The sequence below is a fragment of the Magallana gigas genome, chromosome 9 (assembly GCF_963853765.1).
Source record: "Magallana gigas chromosome 9, xbMagGiga1.1, whole genome shotgun sequence".
Lineage (NCBI taxonomy): Eukaryota > Metazoa > Mollusca > Bivalvia > Ostreida > Ostreidae > Magallana > Magallana gigas.
The window spans coordinates 5,458,665-5,479,353 of NC_088861.1; the positions used below are offsets into that span (position 1 = coordinate 5,458,665).

Genomic DNA, 20,689 nt, shown 5'->3' on the forward strand with positions numbered 1-20,689 from the left:
TAATTCCGAATTGCTAAATAAAAATTGTAAACACTTTTTTTAAATCCACTCTTTAACTTACTACATTTTTGATTGATTATTATTTTTTCCGAAAGTGATTATTCTTGATAACCATGAATTTTATAATTATTCACATCTTTTCCACACGTGTATACGTAACTCTATTTATTTCAAACCGTCTCTGATAAAGCTGTCCGACCATGGTTTTAGTGTTATGTTCACTATGTTGCTAAGCTTTTTGTAAACAGCGAAGAATATGGAGGAGCGGTTGAGAAGTAACAATCATGTATTCACTCAAAAATATAAAAAAAATAATTTGTAAACTATTACCTGTGTAATATATATGCAGAAAAATGTGTAAATTTTGAATGTGTGCTGACCTAAAATGCATAATTGGACTGTACATTAAATGTAAACAATATATTGTCACTATATCCTGCCCCGGCTTCGCTTAGTGTGTACCGACCGACTGATCGCTTCTATATCGCATAACTCCTTTTAAATTTTTTAAAATAAGCACCAAAATAATTTTTTAAACTTCTTCTTATAATTATCTATTATTACATCCATATCATTTGTAAAACTTGATCTTTCAATCTCTACAGTTATACATACGTGCGTATGGCTGGTAAAAAAATTATGTACACACATTCGCTCATAATTCATCGGTGCAAATAACAATGTTATAAAGCTTTAATGCATTTTTAAAAAAAAATACACTTATTATATAACAAAATATTTATGATTTGATGTATGTGGAATTATATATACATTTTTTATTGTTATACTTTCATGTTAGATACTGAAATCTGATTGGTTAAGACGCAGTTAATAATATTTTCTATTACCCTCAGCGTTAGCAACGCACTTTGTATATAAAATTACAAAAGTTTTCTGTAAAATTAAGACATTCAGTATAATAAAATAAATAGTGCCTGTTTAGGAGGGTAAGAGTTGAAATTGACACCCCTCGAAAACCATTGTCAACCTCCGCTTCGCGTCGGTTGACAATAGTTTTCTCGGGGTGTCAATTTCAACTCTTACCCTCCTAAACAGGCACTATTTATATATTAACCCCCGTAATTAAGCATCCGCACTTGTGAAAAGGAAACACATTTTAATAATATTGATTTTAGACGAGAACGGACTACCGTAGCAAAGAGTCAATATTTACCAACAACATGTCTGTCACTGTCACGAGTGACTGAGACATTTAGTCAGTCCTAACACAACCATGGGAGGGACGCCATCACTCTTCACAGTACCCCTGACTACTGACCGAGTCGTTCTTGTTACCGGGGGAAATACGGGTAAGTCAGCCCCCCCCCCCCCCTGGCCCCCCCCCCCCCCCGATGCTTCTTGCCTGTATAAGTGATTGATGCTGCGTGATACTATGGCATTGCTATATACCCATTCGTTATCTAATCACAAGAAAAAATACCCTGTTTTATTTTTTTTTGACACTTTTTTATTTAAAATCACCACTCGATTGAAGCTTGTCATAAATATTGACTCTCAGGTTGAGTTCCTTTATAAACGGAAGAAGAAATCCCGACCCTAAAGTATGGAATATCACTACGGCCTAAACCTTACAAACTTGAGATAAACTTAACATCTGGGTTTCGGCATTTAATCTCGTATAAGTGGCAGTCCCAGTTCTAAGCAAACCATTGACTTCCAAGATTACATCTATGTGCATGACTTTGCCTGCGGTACTTTTTCAGAACAAGCATTGATGTTCATGTACAGTTTTGTATTTAGAAGCGTGCATGTCTATCGTACCGTTTTTTTTTTGCGTTAATTATAATGATCGTACATGTGATGTTTAGTAAACAAACCGATTTTAAAATAGATTTACCCCAAGTTAAGATTTTGGAGGGTCAAAAATACTGGATAAACAAGGGTACATGTATGAGTCATGCTAACAGATCATTCTTAAATGTTAAGAACCGAGTAAGGACTGTACGGGCCAACACCCCCCCCCCCTCTCTCTCTCTCTCTCTCTCTCTCTCTCTCTCTCTCTCTCTCTCTCTTCTCTCTCTCTCTCTTCTCTCTCTCTCTCTTCTCTCTCTCTGGGATTTGTATATTCAATTGAAATATCACTACCTTTGTTCAAACATTATTATCATTCATTTTAAAACATGGACAAGAAAGTTTTAATCCATACCGACGGATTGATTTTTATATATTATGATAATTGATTGTCAGTTGTGTGTAATTTATAGGTACTTGTGTTATTAAATCTATAGGTACTTTTTTCAAATAGATCCAAACAATACACAGCCATTAACTGCTGGGAGGGATGACTAATAATGATTGATAATGTGTCCTTACTAGCTTACATCCATTAATTGGAGGGAAACATTCATCTTTCTTTCTTTAATAAGAGGCTAGCTCCTTTTAAAAAAGTCCAGTGTAAAACATTTCTAAACTTTCGTAGGTATTGGATATGAAACGTCGAAATGGATAGCCATGATGGGGGCTAGAGTAATAATCGCATGCAGATCTGAGGAGCGAGCTAAAAATGTGAGTACTGAGAAAGGTCCCCGTGAAATATATCCATAAATAAAGGTATATTTATAACTATTTGTAACTTTTTAGCACTGTCATTTAACAATAAAGAACTTACAAAGTTTGCATATCAACTGCAACCTCGATCAATAATTTAAGATGTTAGTTAAGTAATTGCAATTCATTACTCTGTGAACGCAGTTTCTCCAATTGAAAATGCGAAAGCATAAAACAACGATTTTCAGTGGACATGGACCTAACGTATGTACATGTATAGTTAAATAAAGACGTACGCTCGATGTGCGCCGAATGCTGGCATATTCTTACACTAAATGCGAATTCAGTGTGTTTATTTCAAAATCCAGAAGAACAATTGAAAAAGTAAATAGACGATTAGTGATTTTATTTAGTACATGAATGTTTTACCCCAATCCAAAGGCAATAGAAAAAATGCAGAAGGAATTTGAGGAGGAAAAAGCAAAAGGCACAGCAGGAATTTGTTCGAAAGAGAGACTCGACGTGGAATTCATGGCTCTAGACCTTGCATCCCTTAACTCAGTTGAAAACTTCATAGAAACATTCAAGTCTAAAGAAACTAAACTCCATTTGTTACTTTGTAATGCCGGAATTGCAATGCATCCACTAGGTATGTCGATTTTGAACATATTTGCATGTTGTTGTGACATACAAACTTAAGTTTAAAATATCAAAAAACACAGTTTTCGTATCCTAGACACATTGAAAATGTTATGTTCATTTTGTTTTAATTCCAGAATATACAGAAGATGGTTTTGAAATTATGTTTCAGGTAAGTTGTGTATGGCAGGTCCAAGGAAGCAAAATTTGATGTTACGAGTACTATATCCATTTCTATTGTACATGTATAAATTGTTATTTGTTACAGCATTGCATTGTTTTCTATTTGTATTGGTTAATTTTCAATTTCTAGTTAATTGTTTTTCATATGCATTTTAAAGTTATTCATTTTCATTCCATAATGTTAATTTGTGTACATGTAACTTCTATCTGTATTGAGTTATTTTTAAATTCTTACGTTATAATTCTTTAATTTCTATGTTATGATTTTCATTCATATTGTATAACATTTTCATTTGCATTGTATAATACCATCTTAATAAAAATCAATGGATAAATTTCCTTTTTTAAGGTGAATTATCTCGGACACTTTCTCTTGGTAACCAAGTTGTTACCAATTATGCTGGATTCAGGCAAAGACTGTAGAATAGTCTTGGTTTCCAGTGAGGCGTATCTAACCTCTAGTTTCGATTTAGAGAAAGCCCAGGGAAAACAACACACAAAGGAAACCTTTCATAGACTTCAGTACTATGGGAATTCAAAATTATATCAGGTAGGATGGTGGTATTTCTTGAAACCGTTCCACAAATATTTTTATTCATATCAATCTTATATGTTGCGTTTATGAAATGTCTCTTTCTTTGACATATATAAACATTTAAAACAAAACATTCCTTCGATCATGCAATGTATAACGGGTAATCTTGCTGTTTGCGGATGTGATAGTTTTTTTTCTCAATCTTTTTCAGATAATGCAGATGTATTGCTTGAACAGGCGTCTCCAAAAGACAAATGTAACCGTCAACAGTATACATCCGGGCATTGTTGATACTGAAATCACCAGAAGCTTCAGTGACCTCGGAATGTGGAAAATGTTTTTCCAGATATCGAAAATCATAGGTAAATGTTTGGATATATTTTATGAAACGCGTCAAATTCAGTCATGATGTCAAGGTTTTAAGCACCTTTTAATTATTGAGATTTACAGGACCCACAAACGCACAAACACACACGCAATGCGCGCAAGAGCGTTGCTTTTAAAAGTTCAGTCATAAAATCACACATTTAATTGTTTAGTATAGCAACCTTACCAAGTTTATAGTTTACCAAGCAATTTATGAAGTGTAAAATTTCGCCTTTATTCACCCCTCCCCTCCATTGACTCTTGTTACCAATAAAAATAGATTTTTCTTAATTTCCTCTAGGTCAACTAAACAATGGTATTCACGAATAAATCAACAAAAGGTGAATATATGTTGATTTGAGCGTGAACGTCCCTGAAATTATAAATAGAAGTTGCTCTTATTTAGTTTTTATGTTGTTTAATTACAAAGACTGATCCTTACAAAAGAATTCGTACAGTATTTAGGTTGCAATTTCCATGCATTTTTTTCTCTTTAAAGGAATGACGAAAACTCCGTTTGAAGGTGCTAAACCTTTGATCAATATAGCTTTAAATCCATACTATAAAGATACTAGAGATGCTTACTATATTGACATGAGAATCCAGCAGGCTAACAGTCTAGCAAGGTTTGTTATGTGGTCTTCGCAAATATTAAACACTAAAGTGTGCAATATAAAGTTTCTATATGAGGGCCTCCACATAAAAATTAAATTATAAATGTAACTGTACCCGTTCTAAGAAGGAATGAAGCACAAACATGACGTGGATATTCCGTATATATAAATTACTCTTTAACATCTAGTCCTTTTGTTGTTATACCTACTAGCCATCTAACAATGTTTCGTTTTTTTGTATAATGTATAATGTAATTCATATTTTCCCCCGACGAATAAGCACAAGATTTGTTTCTTAGGAATCAAGAGAAGCAAGAAGCACTTTGGAAATACTCTCTAGATTGTCTACAAAAATACCTAAAGCCTGAAGATGTTGATAAGATAGAGAAATTATAGCCGTTGTATTTTAAGGTTGTCCAAGTATACTGCACTACGTCACAATCAGGATTTTACAATATTGGTTCAATTTTTACATAGCGTTTTCTGTGTCATTTTTGCTTTACGTCTCTCTTGTAAACAATGCTGTAAGTAATCAGATTGAACGGTGATGTTTGTATTGTTTGTATTGACTGATAAAAAAAATTATGGAAGTTAAGAAACTTCATTAATTATGTAAAAAGAAGAATGAAAAACGATTTCAGGATTAAAGCACGGATTAACCAGATGGTAGTCGTAAGTTAGTACGTTGAAACTCACAAAAGAAGGAATGAATATCAATGAATGACAAATTACCAGCTAATTATTTTTAAAATTTGAATATTGATTTGGTGTATTATTTTGGTTTATATATATACAGGGTCATTTTCGCCCAGAGTTATTTTCGCCCTTCATCATTTCATTCAAAATGGACTATCTCTTCTTTACAGGAGACTTAGTGAAATTTATGTTTAACGGATTTGTCATTGATTTTTTTGTACGATTTAAAAAAAATTAATTAATTAGATATTTTCACAAGGATATAGAACTATATAGAGAGGAATACCTAGTGAGATAATTTATGAATATAATTTTCATCCTACCTCTTAATTGTTTTAGAGGTCGGTGTTTGCTCTTCTTCTGTTTTGTCTTTTTTCTTTTGACTTTTGATTTTCTACACTGTTTGTTATCACCACATGTCATTTACAACATCAATACAAAGTAACTTAATAAGTGTACTTTTTAGTTGATAGCAATGTTGAAGAACCAATAAGAAATGTAAAAACCCCACTTTTTTATTACTCTAGATCCCTAGATCGATATCTATACTACTATATTAAAATGATAGACTCAAATTTTTTGGCTTTAATACCGAGAAATCGGAAGAGTACTGTCTTTTGTTTTATACATTTTAAACATCATTGATACTTGAAGGTTACCGATTTGTTATTATTTTTTCTCAATCATGCTTCGCTAATTAATAATCAACGAAAATTCCTTTAAAAAATCCGGAAATCATCTGGATTTTTTTAAATTTTACAATCTTGCGCATGCGCCTTACATTCAAGCTAAATCACGGGAGGCTACAATATCACATTTGCATGGATTAACTCAGAAACGATATTATAAATACATGTTAATTTTTATTGATTTGTTTTATATTCTGTTCATCAAAGGAAATACGGGAGATAACTCTAACTCGGTGTATTTAATATGAAAATTCCCGAGAGTTTCGAATGTCAACATGGTGTGTAAATTCGAAGCAAATAAAAAACGTTAGTAAAAAAGTGTTAAATTCTTCATTAATATGAATTAAATTAATTTTAAGATGAAAGATATTTACAGCCTCAAAATTTGTTATGAATAATTTAACAGTTATTTTCAATGCAGCTTCATAAATGTTCCTCCATTGTCGTTTCCGACAGCATCGGGAGCGATTCTGGGTCAATGGGAAGCATTTTAACTTTGGCGATGGCCTGTCCCGAGACACAGTTAGATTATTCTAACTAAGCAGACTGTAGTGAAATTAATAGCATTATTGTAGGCTTAAAGCTTGGTTAATATGTAAATGTCAACAATACGGTGTGTTGATGTATCTATTTCGTAAATGTCCGATATCATATGCAATGTCAAGCCGTGCACACATGGGTCAAAGTCTAGTTGATATAAAATAAAGATGTTTCACATTATTAACGCTTAATATTCAGAAAAATGTATATGCATGTTTGTCTTGAATAAAAAATATGTATAAGAAAAGAACATCAGAGCTCAACTACAAAAAGTTACATTGTTGGTATTTAAAAAAAATAATATTCATGTGAGCAAGTGGAAGTAAGATGTATCACCAATGTATGTGATAAGTAAAGATTTGATTCAAAATGTAAAAAAAATCTCTTTATTGTATATATGTAATATGATGATGATTATGTGAAAAGACTTAATTTTGATAAAAAAAAGAAAAGGACACTTACTACATTGCATCTTTTGATAGTAATTTTTATTTAACAAAAAGGGTATTGCGAACTTACAGGCAGCGCGGTTCAAACGAAATACTTTAAACCTGTTGTGTTTTTATAGCTAAATGACCGATGATCCAATTAAAATTGCGCCTGACACAGCCCAAAATTCAAGGAAAACATTTATTTAAAGGGGCATGGTCACGATTTTGGTACAACTTTATTTTTCTGTTTTGATTATTTACAATGCTTTAGGAATGCATTTCTAATGATCAAATGAAATTTGGGTGTCAGTCTATTAGTTTTAAGCAAGATACAGTGCGCACAATTCTTCGTATTGTAAACAAGGCTCGTGCCCTGTTGGTTCAATATACCAGTAAAAATTGTTTTTAAAACTTATTTGTCTATCTAGTTCATTTTAAGCATATATAAACAGTTCCTAACGATTAACACATTCATTTGAGGTCTTAAACTGGAATTTTCACTTCAACATTTAAAATGTAAACAAAAGCTTTGTTTACATCGCGAAGAATTGTAAACTCTATAACTCGCTTATAACTCAACAAATGACACCCACAGTTTGGTTGCCTATTATTAATGCCTTACTTAAGCATTGTAAACATTAAAATCGAAAAAATAATTTTTGACCAAAATCGTGACCATGCCCCTTTAAATGTAATATATAATATTTGTTAGACCATCATCTTAATATAATGGGAAAATGAACGGATGGAAGCAGACATTGTTTTTCAGCGTGAGCGTCATTTGATGGTCAATGACTTGAGTAAAACTCATATCAAGATATATTTCTGGTGTGTTTTAATGATAACTAAGTCAATAGATTAAACATCATCTAGGATCAAATACGAACTTGAGTATCCTCCATTTAGACCATAATGAGTCTTAGAGTGCATCGGCGAATACTTGTACTTTTTGTTTAAGGTAACGTTAATAAATAATGAACGCGTGGTCAACAAAACATGGCTTCAAACAGAAACAGAAATGGACAAAATATCTCATCATTCGTGTATCTATCATCGTAATTAAAAAAATTATAACATTCAATTAATATTGACTTTAAAATCAGAACACATTTTAGAACCATTTTAACAAGTGCTTGGACTTTGGGTAGTTGTGTCAAACAGCAATGTGAATTATGTCTGTATATTTCAGTGTCGGCCACTCGGCCAAGGCTCTCTGAAATCAACAAGATTTGTCTGGCTTTCGAGCTAAGACTACGCAATCGATGTATGTATCGCTTGAAACCGCGTCATTTTTAACTTATTCTGACGCAAGTATTAGATAGCTACGTCCTACTGAAAGTCCAAGGTCTTGTTAAAATAGTTATATTATCAATTTCGGTAAACTATAACAATAACGTGTATTTCTTTGTTATATTGATACATATATCCTATCAGAATCAAAAGATTTTTGGTAAAAAAATAAAAATTAAAAAAATCTCCAATAAGGCATCCACTTTTGGATTGAAAAAATAGTTAACAGCTTTAAACATTAGGGTCTTTTAGCATAGCATCTACAATTGTCTTTTTTGTCGGGGATTTTGACGAAATGAATACATTACAGTGTAATAATATCAGTTACTTATTAATCATTTCATAATAATTTCGTTTTTGCTCGTTAAACAAATGATTCTAGTTATAAAACCAAAACTAGTAGTAGTTAAAGCAACTACATTGTTAAAAGAGTTTTTTCTATTATTATTGATTTGAAATATTGTAAGTAGTCGTAACCTTTTTTTTTTAATTAAACAGAAGGGTGGGGAGATAATCTATTATTGTTTACAAGAAACATTTTAGTAATTGTCGTACTATAGAGAATCGAACAATAATAGGTCAGTGGTTCACATAATGATGAAGCAATGTACTCTTGTCATCCTCAGCATACATAGATCAGCCAATTAGTTACCTACTTCCCTATATACATTCACTCACTTATATACTGTAATTACCAACTCTGAAGAATGTCCGCAGTGCAATACAATTAGCAAAGACCAGACCAGTACTATTATTAGTGTAATTGTAGTAATGACATGCCAAGGTCATTAATTCTACGATAGTATGTTTATTAATGAAACAATATTTTGATGATGAAGAAGGTGCGTTAACGTGATTTTTTTCTTGTTTATAATATACGTGATATACTGCAGGATTGCTCATACTGTGGAGGTTGTTAATTTTCCATCACTTGTCCATCTGAGTTAATATATACACATAATATACAATTTAAGATATCTTTATTTGCCATCGAAACAATACGTCTATATCTTTTAAAATTTTTGAATGTATGTTTGTATTTTGATTCAAATTTCAAGTGAATTAGAGGAAAATGTGCCAAATTAATCTACTTGAATCTTTAAACTTAAGATAGGAGTCTTCTCGTTATTAGACATACTTCTTATCTTAAGAAATTCATGAAATTTTGACACAGTCTTACAGATCATATTACCTAATGATTCTATCAGTTAAATTAAATTTGTCCTTCTTATTTTGCATTAAAATGAGGTCAAGGTCACTACCATTTCCCTCAACTATAAGGATGATAAAAAATAAATGTAGTTATCTGCAGTTATGAAGACACCTGTTTAAGATATGAAGTTTCTATTCTTCAATAGAATAATATGGTATTAGAATGTCTATCAGCTTAAACTACTTAATTGGAATAAATATATAAGCTGAAATTCATGTTAAATAGCCCGCATTTCCTCTAAGTTTTTCAAATTATGAATATATTATTTTTTATGCTTCCAATATTAAAATATTTCTAATTTTACATATCATAAAGACTTTATATAAATATATAATTGACGAAAAAGCGTATAAATTGACCATTTAATAAGAGAGAAAATCCTATTTAAGTGATTTTTTCACATAAATCTTTTTATAAAATGAGCGTTTAAAAATATAAAAAATGTAAATTTGATAGGCAAATCATATTTTAAAAACATATTCTGAAACACAAGTATATTGTAATTAGTTGAACTGTTCACATTAGTTGAAAAAATCCAATATTAATGTTATTGTTTCAATAATGCTAAATAGACTAATGAATCTAAAGCAATTCTTAATTGCAAAAACGTGATATTTTCCTACGCCAACATTCCGCTAAAAATATAATCCTTGATAGATTCTTAACCTTGATTACATTTTCTATGCTAAGTTGTATGATAGTAAAAAAAGAAAAATATATGATATTTTAATTCATTTTATCTTGATTTAATGTACATTTGATCAAATTTACTTCTGGCAAGTCGAAAACCAAAAAAAAAAAAAAATCCTTTCTTGAAGAGATTCGCTCCTCTCTTTTTGGGTAACTATTTTATGTCGCCTATTATCTAACAATTTGTATCATACATTGATTCTATTTGTATATTTATATTTACAGTGCCCAATAAACAATACTGAATAAAATTGTTAAAACAAAACTATATATTCATAGAGTTTAGTAAGGGACTATATTTTGTGGCGGAAGGTTTTCATAAAGAAAATGAACACTTTTCATTCTTCATACTTTCATACATGTTACTTTAGCCTCCTGATTTTCAGCGCAAATTAGACTTCCAGATAGTTTGTGTATAACGATATATTCATGTTGTTCTGAAAAACATTTTTGAAAAAATTGTTGATATTTCTATCAATATATTTTGCATTTATATTTATATGCATTTTGTTTTTAAAGTTTGTATTACCATTATTTTTTTGCTGTTGTATTCATTATGAACAGGTATTTGAAGCCATCAGTAAAGCAAGGTTTTTTAAAATTTGACTTGGATATTACTTTTATAGTCACTACATGTGTTTAACTTCATACTGTATTGATCAAATAATCAATTTCCATGCCAAATTTAAGCAATAATTTCAGGAAAATTATCATTTCTATTTGGGTCCCCATAATTTCAAAAAATGGCATGTGACATAAGGTCACAAATACAAATCAAAGTACTGAAGTACTGAAAGCCGGGCTCTTTTGGTGTGTCTTTATGCATATTGTGTAGTAAAGACTTAAAATCTCTCTCTCTCTCTCTCTCTCTCTCTCTCTCTCTCTCTCTCTCTCTCTCTCTCTCTCTCTCTCTCTCATGCTTTTAATGTCGGCAAATCATCAGAGAGCGACCAAATTTTGTAAGCGGCTATAAACAAAAAATAAGTCTGTCTAGTAGAAGTTAAAAAGTTTAACAGTTGCTGCCTTGAATTTTACAACAAGCATTATATATTCAATCCCCGTTTCTTCATCGTGCAGCAAAGTAGTTCATGGAAATTCATGCACATTGTATGTGTCCAAAATGCATAGTAATGTTTTAAAAACACGTTATTAATAAGAAAACTAAAAAAGATAGACGATTCATTCGAAATTTAAAAAAAGAAACAAAATGCCAACACTTTTGACAAAACGTGGCTCTTTGTGTAACTATTTGGTATAGCGGAAGCTTTAACTTGATGCTGTTTGGTTTTTTAGCTCACCTGAGCTGAAAGCTCAAGTGAGCTATTCTGATCACATTTTGTCCGTCGTCCGTCTGTCCGTCCGTCCGTCTGTCCGTCTGTAAACTTTTTACATTTTGAACTTCTTCTCTAAAACTGCTTATCCAATTTCAACGAAATTTGGCACAAAGCATCCTTATGGGAGGGCAAATATAAATTGCAAAAATTGAAGTCCGATCTGTATTCAAAGTGGAGAAAACCTTGAAACTGTAGAAAAAGGGGGGTGCATTTTTAAAAATCTTCTTCTCAAGAACTACCGAGGCAAATTCAACGTAGTTTAGCATAAATTATCCTTATGGGAAGGAAAATATAAATTGCAAAAATTAAGGGGTAATTTTGTTTCAAATCGAAGTTATTACGAAAATAATAATAAAGGAAAGGCGTGTTTCAATCGGGCTCGGCATCTGGTAAAATGGGTAGGCAAGACTTGGCCTGGGCAAAACAAAAGATTGGCAGTTATTAATCTGCCAATCTCATTAAAATTTCAGGATATTTGATGGACTAGTATATTTGTATTCGCTGTAGATATTGCTGCAAAATAATGCGTATTTGGAATTGACGATTGCCGATCTGCCCCGGCATTTATTTTGCCACGGCCCGGGTTTGCATACTTTTTTACCAAGACTCGTATTCCATACTTCTAAAACGAGGTTCTTTGTTTAAAGCAGCCATGACATTAAACGAAAAAGGGTCGATCTGACTATGATGAATTTGCTTGTTGTGCAACAGTTCGCGTATGAAGGGAAGTTTTGAAACATGAAAAATATATTGGTGCCGATTTTGTGAAGTAAATTGAGGCTAAATATTTCAATGCGTTGACAGTTTTCACACATGACGTTGGTGTTAGCTTGTTCTGATTTTCGTTTCGTTTTCATTATTTATGCTTTGTAACCTGGAAACTATCGTCTGTATTTCGTGATTTTTACGTATCAAATCAATCAGAGACTTCGGTAAATCAAACAGTTACGTTAACTGTTTACCTGCGCAAATTAAGCAAAATCTGATGTAGGGGTACTAAAATACAATTCATTCTATCGGTAATTCGGCATTATCTTTTGCGTAATGGTAGATTAATGCAATAGGTTTTGTTGAGATGCTCGGCATTTTCTCTAGTTTACTCAGTTTAAATAGAGTTTGATATCGCTTACGGAAATATGTAGGTATATATATATATATATATATATATATATATATATATATATATATATATATATATATATATATATATATATATATATATATATATATATTGAAACACAATAAAATCCACAGTGGTCGGCGAGTTATAGATAAAAATTAAATAAGAAAACACGAAAAACGTTCAATATAGCTTAAGCGCTTTCATTTTAAAATCTTCAGAAGCTATATAATGGTAACATAGTAACGTTACTATGTTACCATTATATAGCTTCTGAAGATTTTAAAATGAAAGCGCTTAAGCTATATTGAACGTTTTTCGTGTTTTCTTATTTAATTTTTATCTATCTATATATATATATATATATATATATATAATTCATTTCGAAAAAATAAATTGTGTTCTTTATTTGTTATACATGTAGTGCATGTTGTTTACAATTTCGATTTACTAACTATATTTGAGTGTTAAGCTTCGAATTATTAGCAAGATACAGAGATTTGCTCACAATTCTATGTTTGTACACAGATCTTAAAAGCTAAAGATTAAAAAAGTATAAAAAATTGTCAATATTTATTACGAAAATTTTCAAAATCTGTTCTTTCAGAAACCCACTTATTGAAGTGTAAACTTAACCTTTTTAGCTCACCTGAGGATGGGGCCACAATGGGGGGTCGAAGTTTAACATGAATATATAGAGTAACTCTTTAGAAATCTTCTTCTCAGAAACTAATCGGCCAGGAAAGCTGAAACTTGTGTGGATGCATCCTCAGGTAGTGTAGATTCAAAGATGTGAAAATCATGACCCCTGGGGGTAGGGTGGGGCCACAATGGAGGGTCGAAGTTTAACATATGAATATAAAAAGTAATTCTTTAAAAATCTTCTTCTCAGAAACTAATCGGCCAGGATAGCTGACACTTGTGTGGATGCATCCTTAGGTAGTGAAGATTCAAATTTGTGAAAATCATGACCCCCGAGGGTAGGGTGGGGCCACAATAGGGGATGGACGTTTTACATAGGAATATATACAGTTACTGTAAATCTTTAAAAATCTTCTTCTCAGAAACTAATCAGACAGGAAAGCTGACACTTGTGTGGATGCATCCTCAGGTAGTGTAAATTTTAAAGTTGTGAAAATCATGACCCCCGGGGGTAGGGTGGGGCCACAATGGGGGATCGAAGTTTAACATAGGAATATATACAGTAAATCTTTAAAAATCTTCTTCTCAGAAACTAATTCGCCGGCAAAGCTGGAACTTGTGTGGAAGCATCCTCAGGTAGTGTAGATTCAAAGTTGTGAAAATCATGACCCCTGGGGGTAGGTTGGGGCCACAATGGGGGATCGAAGTTTAACATATGATTATATACAGTAAATCTTTAAAAATCTTCTTCTCAGAAACTAATTAGCCAGGAAAGCTAAAACTTGTGTGGAAGCATACTCAGGTAGTGTAGATTCAAATTTGTGAAAATCATGACCCCTGGGGGTAGGTTTGGGCCACAATGGGAGGTCGATGTTTTACATAGGAATAAACAGAGTTATTCTTTAAAAATCTTCTTCTCAGAAACTAATCAGCCAGGAAAGCTGAAACTTGTGTGAAAGCATTCTCAGGTAGTGTAGATTCAAAGTTGTGAAAATAATGATCCCAAGGGGTAGGGTGGGGCCACAATGGGGGGGTCAAAGTTTAACAAAGGAATATATAGGGTAAATCTTTAAAAATCTTCTCAGAAACTAATCAGCCAGATGATTCTTTATAATTGTTAAGACTTTGGCCCCAGGACAATTCTTTGGCCTCACGAGAAGGTTCAGAGTTTGATGTACGTTTATATCCCATATATAAACTATTGTTAGGGATCTTTTTTAGATCTGTAATACTCAACATATGATATGACTATAAAATCATCCTCTTAGAAAAGGGACTAATGATTATAAACATAAGAATATCCAGGGGAAAATGGATTTTATTTATACAGTATTTACATGAATTATTGTACATTGTCCAGATAGTTTGTATTATGACTCCATTGAGCTGATTTTATTATACCGCTTGTTCCTCAGGTGAGCGATGTGGCCCATGGGCCTCTTGTTGTTTATTTGTGCTATTTATAGTAACATTGGCGATTGGCCTGCCTATAGCCAGGACTCTGCTTTCAGCAGAGCCCGGCTAAAAATGAACATCATGGGTCTTTTGTCTTTATATTCAAGATGTTTTTGGATGATTGGCATTACTAGTATCTCAGGTGCCAACCTCCTTAATAAACTCCAGGCACTGAGACATAAGAGGAAAAACAAAACTTTTTATAGGTGATATCATGTCCGACTATAAAGACAGCTGCTTGGTCTTGTCGTTTTGAATACTATATTACATGTCGTTATTTGAGAAGAAGAGCTTTGTATTAAAATAAAGTAGAAAGTAAATTTCTAAAATTAGAACAAAATGGAATTTCACTAACTAAACAAATATTTATTACATCTCTGAAACTATATGGGAAATCTTATGGTTAGTCTTGACAATCCTGCCTTTATAAAGAAGTTATCTATTTTAGCATATAGGCCTCTCAAATCATCAGCCATGTTTTACCCGTTGTCGTTACAATTAGTGTACTGAAGATGACCCTTTCATTGTGGACTAAACTCATCAACAATTATTTGCAGTTTTAACTAAAAAGACCGGAGAACACGAAGTAGATATTGCCGGTCATTTGCCGTTCTATGGTTTAAAAAAAATACTAAGATAAAGATACATATGTGCTCTAAGGAGAGCGATAGTAATGTTTATTCCCAAAAGACGCAAACAATTTCCCGAGGCCGCTTATTTTAGTGATCTTAATGGATTTACAAAACTCTCAGGACGAATAATAATGAGAAGATCAAAGACGAACGTTAATAAACTTCCTTATTCCTTTCCATTATAAAAATAACCTTTACATCTAGATAAATAAAATTCATTCTTCATTCTCAAATTCTGTAACCTTGCAACAACAGAAAAAGATGATTAAAGGACGAGCAGAATTAAATATGCGTGGTTTTTTATTTTTCAAACCGGTCATGAAAAGAAAGTGGATCCTATTTTTACCTTACCAATGTACCACATGGAAGTTTTATCATAATTTTTATTTTTATCTTTTATATAATATGCATCAAACTCCTTTAAATGCTTATTTTAATGTCTTTATGGTTCAATACGATATAGTACATTATTATATAGTTCTTTAAGATACATTCTTGTATTTATGCTCTTTTTAATTAAGTTGATTATTCTGTACAAATACATGTAGCTTCTCACCAAAATTGCTGTTAATTAATTTTTTACGCGGGTCTTTAAATCCGCGTAAAATCGCAAGAATACAATATCACGAGCACCACTTTTTTGTTATAATTTCATATAGTTCAAATTTTCAAATCAGTGAGGACTGCTTCTCGCGATTTTACGCGGAAATTAATTCTTTGCGTTTAATAAGGAATTAACAGTATGTAGACTACAATTGAAATGATGTCTTTGTAACCCTCTTTGGCAAAGCTGTATGAATACAATATATAATAAAATAATGTTTATATAAATGTTTGCTTACTTTTGTTCACAGTGTTTCTGGTTAGACATGATTTCAAATTCCTTTCTTCCTACGGGTAATACTTTAGAGAGGTGAGGAAAAACTTTTCTTCTTTAAGGATGGCGTTTACTCAGAACGAAAAAATTCCACTGGCGTGGTATATAACTTCAATTTCACTCCTAATTTCCTTATTTTCATATCAATTTTTTACATACTCCCAAAAAAGTGTGTGTGTGTGTGGGGGGGGGGGGCAACTCCATGATAATTCAATATTTTATATGTTAATTTTAAAAAATTGGTTGATGCAAGAAAAAGTTGCCCCCCCCCCTCCCCCCCTGATGCTACGTGCCTGGGTTGTATTGTGCAAAGTAAACGTTTAAACCCAAGACACAGAGTAATTTAAGGCCTTATACATGTTTACATGATTGCCTTCTTATTATGATAATATTGAATGACTGGGGGTTTTTTTGGGCAAAAAATAAGGTTAGGCTATCATATTTTTCGAACTTATCGCTAAACATCGTGCAAAATTGATGTTACAATGTATGTTGGCGTATTTACTGCTTTGTTCGTAAACAAATCAACAAAAAGCATGCTTGATTATAATCATTACCAGCTATTGTAGTGTTTCGACTTGTGATGATATGGCTTATTTAAGAGACTGTTCTAATCAATAATCATGTTAGATGCTGTGTATAGGAGGCTTATTTGTTGCATATTACGTAAACAATATATAGATAAAAATATGTTTTGACAAATGATGATTACTGGCTATTGTTGTGGTCACGGGAGCTGTGTTATTGAGGTCCAGCTATTTACGGGGTCTTTACAACATCATATTATGGTATCTGTGCTGTTTATTTATAGTGTAGCGGAACCGTATTTGTTGCATATAACGTAAACATTTAAATAACATTATGATAAACAATTTTACGTTCAAGTAGCAATAATTGGAGTTGCGAAAATAAGGTCTGTTCCTAGGATTTTCCAAATTATAAATCATGTTTCTTGTAATTTGTAGAAGAAAATCACCTTTGGATTAAATTAATCAAAGTAGAAGGAGCTATTCCTTTCATCTTTGGTTTTCAGACTTTGTCAATGTTGAAGGCTGCATGGTTCACTAGAAAAATTCGAACACAGGCTGGACAAAATGAATATATTTTATAAATTAGAAAAATTGATTTGAGATGTAACTATAAATGTTTTTTATAAACAAAAATATCCGTAAAAAATTGCTATACATGCACAATACGGCAAAAACGCTAATACTAGTACTTGACCTAATAGAGAATTGTTCATTATTGATGAATGTATAATCCATTGTTTGAAATCTATTTCGAAATTCATGACATTCAGAATAAAAGGGAGATATTTAGACTCCTAGCCGAAAGCACAGTTTGATCTATATGCAAATCCTGGTCCTTTTTCTAGTTTTAGAGTTACATGTAGTTGTTTGACTAAATATCTTTAAACCAAAATTTCTTTTTACCTGGAAAAAATCAAAGCCCTGCAAAGCTCTAATGATGGTAGAAATAATTTGTTACAAGTAGCCTTTATCCCGGATAAAAGCATGGTCATGTTAATGCAATTATCAATGCCAAGGTATTGCTAACCAAAAGCAAGCTTAAAAAGGTACAAAGTGCAAAGAAGAGAGTTTTACAGAAGATTCAAGCAAATGCGAGGTAAAACAGCTCCTTTAACAGAGAAAGAACAACGATGTCACTGTAATTCTTGTATAGGCTGTTCGTATACATAGTTCTTCTTTTCATTTAATATCATTGACGAGAATTAAACGAGTAGGGATGAGGATGTTTTTTAAAACACAACTTTATATTAATAAGATCCATGTTATTATCAATGCCATTGCAATGTATATTTCATATTGATATATTTCATACATTTTTATAAGTACGAGATATCTTGGGTATCGTGTTCCCGTACGTGACCTCTTTGATAATGTTATCAAGTTACTTGGCGTAAAGGTCTTGATTAACAAGGTAACAAAAACATATGTATCCATGATTAATGAAGACTGAACCGGACTCTTTGAAATATACAGGAGGGCATTTATTTCTATTAAGAATCATGTTATATAAATCATATTTTTTTTTTTTCAAAATATTAATATCAAAATTTCGTTATGAAATCCATTGGTTTACTCTTTTAGAGTTAAAATTTATAAAACACAAATCGGTTTCAATAGCTAGCTCACCTTTAAAAACAGATGTCCTGTATCAGACAACACAATCATCAACATTATTTTTCCTTTAAAAAGGACGTCTCAAAACGTAGAATTTCTCTAAAATTTCACCTTCCCTTAGTTACTTCATTTTAATGGAAATTAATGTATTTTTATTTCTAGGTTTTAAATGGTTTAATTTACAATAATATAGAAAAAAAAATTAACCACCAATGAATAAAATATATAATATAATTACGTATACTGTACATTGTAAAATGAATAATACTATATTTTTATGGCGTCGAGCGAAGCTCGAAAGCCATCTAGGGATCGTACGTCCGGAAGTTACATTTTTAGGAGCCAAACAACTCAAATGAGTGCAAAGTTTTCGTATGTGTTTCAAGAAAAATAGATGACATACTTCAATTTCGAGCAGAACTGTACGTCAACAAAACAAGTTTGCAGATTCGAAATGGTTGCCGTCTTTAAAAATGTTCACATTTTATTGAAAACAATATGTCTCGGTTTCAGCGGATGAATACACTAGCACCGAGACACATGCGATAGCTGGGCTTACATACTTAATTTGGTTATGAAATGTACTAGCCTGCAAAATAGATGATTTTGTATCCATATCGAAAATTGACAATGCACAAATGTTTGATCTTGTAGAAACAAAACTTCCTAATCGAGCGATAAGTACATCTACATATACCAACTAGTGAACTACTTTCACTTTGTAAACAACGTGAATGGGTGCTTTCTTTTATCTACCCCCGATTTTTTCGGCCCGTGTCATTTGGATCCTTGTGAATTTTAGATGAAATTGATAATAAGAGACAGAGTGGTTATCAGCAGTATACAATATATAGAATTAAACACAATAATAATTTAAATATTTATTTCCATATAAATAGAGAAAAAAAATCTAAAAAATTTTTAACTCCTAAGATATTACTATAAACTTAAATTTTCAATTGAAATTCAAAACTTTTTAAGAATTAGGTGAGCAAATTTGTAATGAATTGTAATTTTATTAGTTATGTGATAAATAACATTTTCTATTTTTTTTGAAAAAATTTGTTTTTGATAATTTATGGAAAACAAAATACCAGCTTTTGAACATTTTTTGGCAAAATATTGCATATAGGGTACCCTCATTGTATGGATAAGTCCTCCTACAGTTTTCAAAATAGGAAGTTGTTCTTTTGCAGATCAATTAAACATATATCAGAGGTATGCATATTGCTAGGATTTTGATTTTCGATAATTTATGAAAAAAATACCAGCTTTTGAACTTTGTCATTTTTTGGCAAAATATTGCATATAGGGTACCCTCATTGTACGGATAAGTCCTCCTACAGTTTTCAAAATAGGAAGTTGTTCTTTTGCAGATCAGTTATACATATATCAGAGGTATGCATATTGCTAAGATTCTGATTTTCGATAATTTATGAAAAAAATACCAGCTTTTGAACTTTGTCATTTTTTGGCAAAATATTGCATATAGGGTACCCTCATTGTACGGATAAGTCCTCCTACAGTTTTCAAAACAGGAAGTTGTTCTTTTGCAGATCAATTACACATATATCAGAGGTATGCATATTGTTAGGATTTTGATTTTCGATAATTTATGAAAAAAATACCAGCTTTTGAACTTAGTCATTTTTGGCAAAATATTGCATATAGGGTACCCTCATTGTACGGATAACTCCTCCTACAGTTCTCAAGATAGGAAATTTTTCTTTTGTAGATCAGTTATACATATATCAGAGGTGTGCTTATTGCTAGGAGTTTGGTTACTGATAATTTATGAAAAAAAATTGCTTGTATTTTGGTTACTGATAATTTATGAAAAAAAAATTAAGTCATTTTTTGGCAAAATATTGCATGTGATATAGCGTACCCTCATTGTACGGATAACTCCTCTTACAGTTTTCAAGATAAGAAGTTGTTCTTTTGCAGATCAATTATACATATATCAGAGGTGTGCATATTGCTAGGATTTTGATTACTGATAATTTGTGAAAAAAATACCAGCTTTTGAAGTTAGTCAATTTTTAGCAAAATATTGCATATAGGGTTACCTCATTGTACGGATAACTATTC

General features: G+C 31.8%; 1 protein-coding gene across 2 annotated transcripts; it reads left to right on the plus strand.

The window, feature by feature from the left end:
- The first annotated feature begins 1,138 nt into the window (after positions 1-1,138).
- Positions 1,139-6,407, plus strand: LOC117680377 (WW domain-containing oxidoreductase-like). 2 transcript variants are annotated; one of them, XM_066070844.1, is made up of 8 exons: positions 1,139-1,310; positions 2,441-2,526; positions 2,950-3,157; positions 3,285-3,319; positions 3,680-3,880; positions 4,077-4,227; positions 4,533-4,572; positions 4,731-4,863. In XM_066070844.1, the coding sequence occupies exons 1-7, from the start codon at positions 1,235-1,237 to the stop codon at positions 4,559-4,561; spliced, it is 786 nt and encodes a 261-aa protein (XP_065926916.1). In that variant the 5' UTR covers positions 1,139-1,234; the 3' UTR covers positions 4,562-4,572; positions 4,731-4,863. The 2 variants fall into 2 exon arrangements, with proteins under 2 accessions (XP_065926916.1, XP_065926915.1); XM_066070843.1 differs by lacking the exon at positions 4,533-4,572 and adding an exon at positions 5,145-6,407 and having other exon boundaries at positions 1,140-1,310; positions 4,731-4,857.
- Positions 6,408-20,689: the final 14,282 nt, after the last annotated feature.

Coding starts and splice junctions, on each gene's coding strand:
- LOC117680377 (XM_066070843.1), top strand. CDS start 1,235: ATGGGAGGGACGCCATCACTCTTCACAGTACCCCTGACTACTGACCGA. Junction 1,311..2,440: donor TGTTACCGGGGGAAATACGG/GTAAGTCAGCCC, acceptor AAACTTTCGTAG/GTATTGGATATGAAACGTCG. Junction 2,527..2,949: donor CTGAGGAGCGAGCTAAAAAT/GTGAGTACTGAG, acceptor CCCAATCCAAAG/GCAATAGAAAAAATGCAGAA.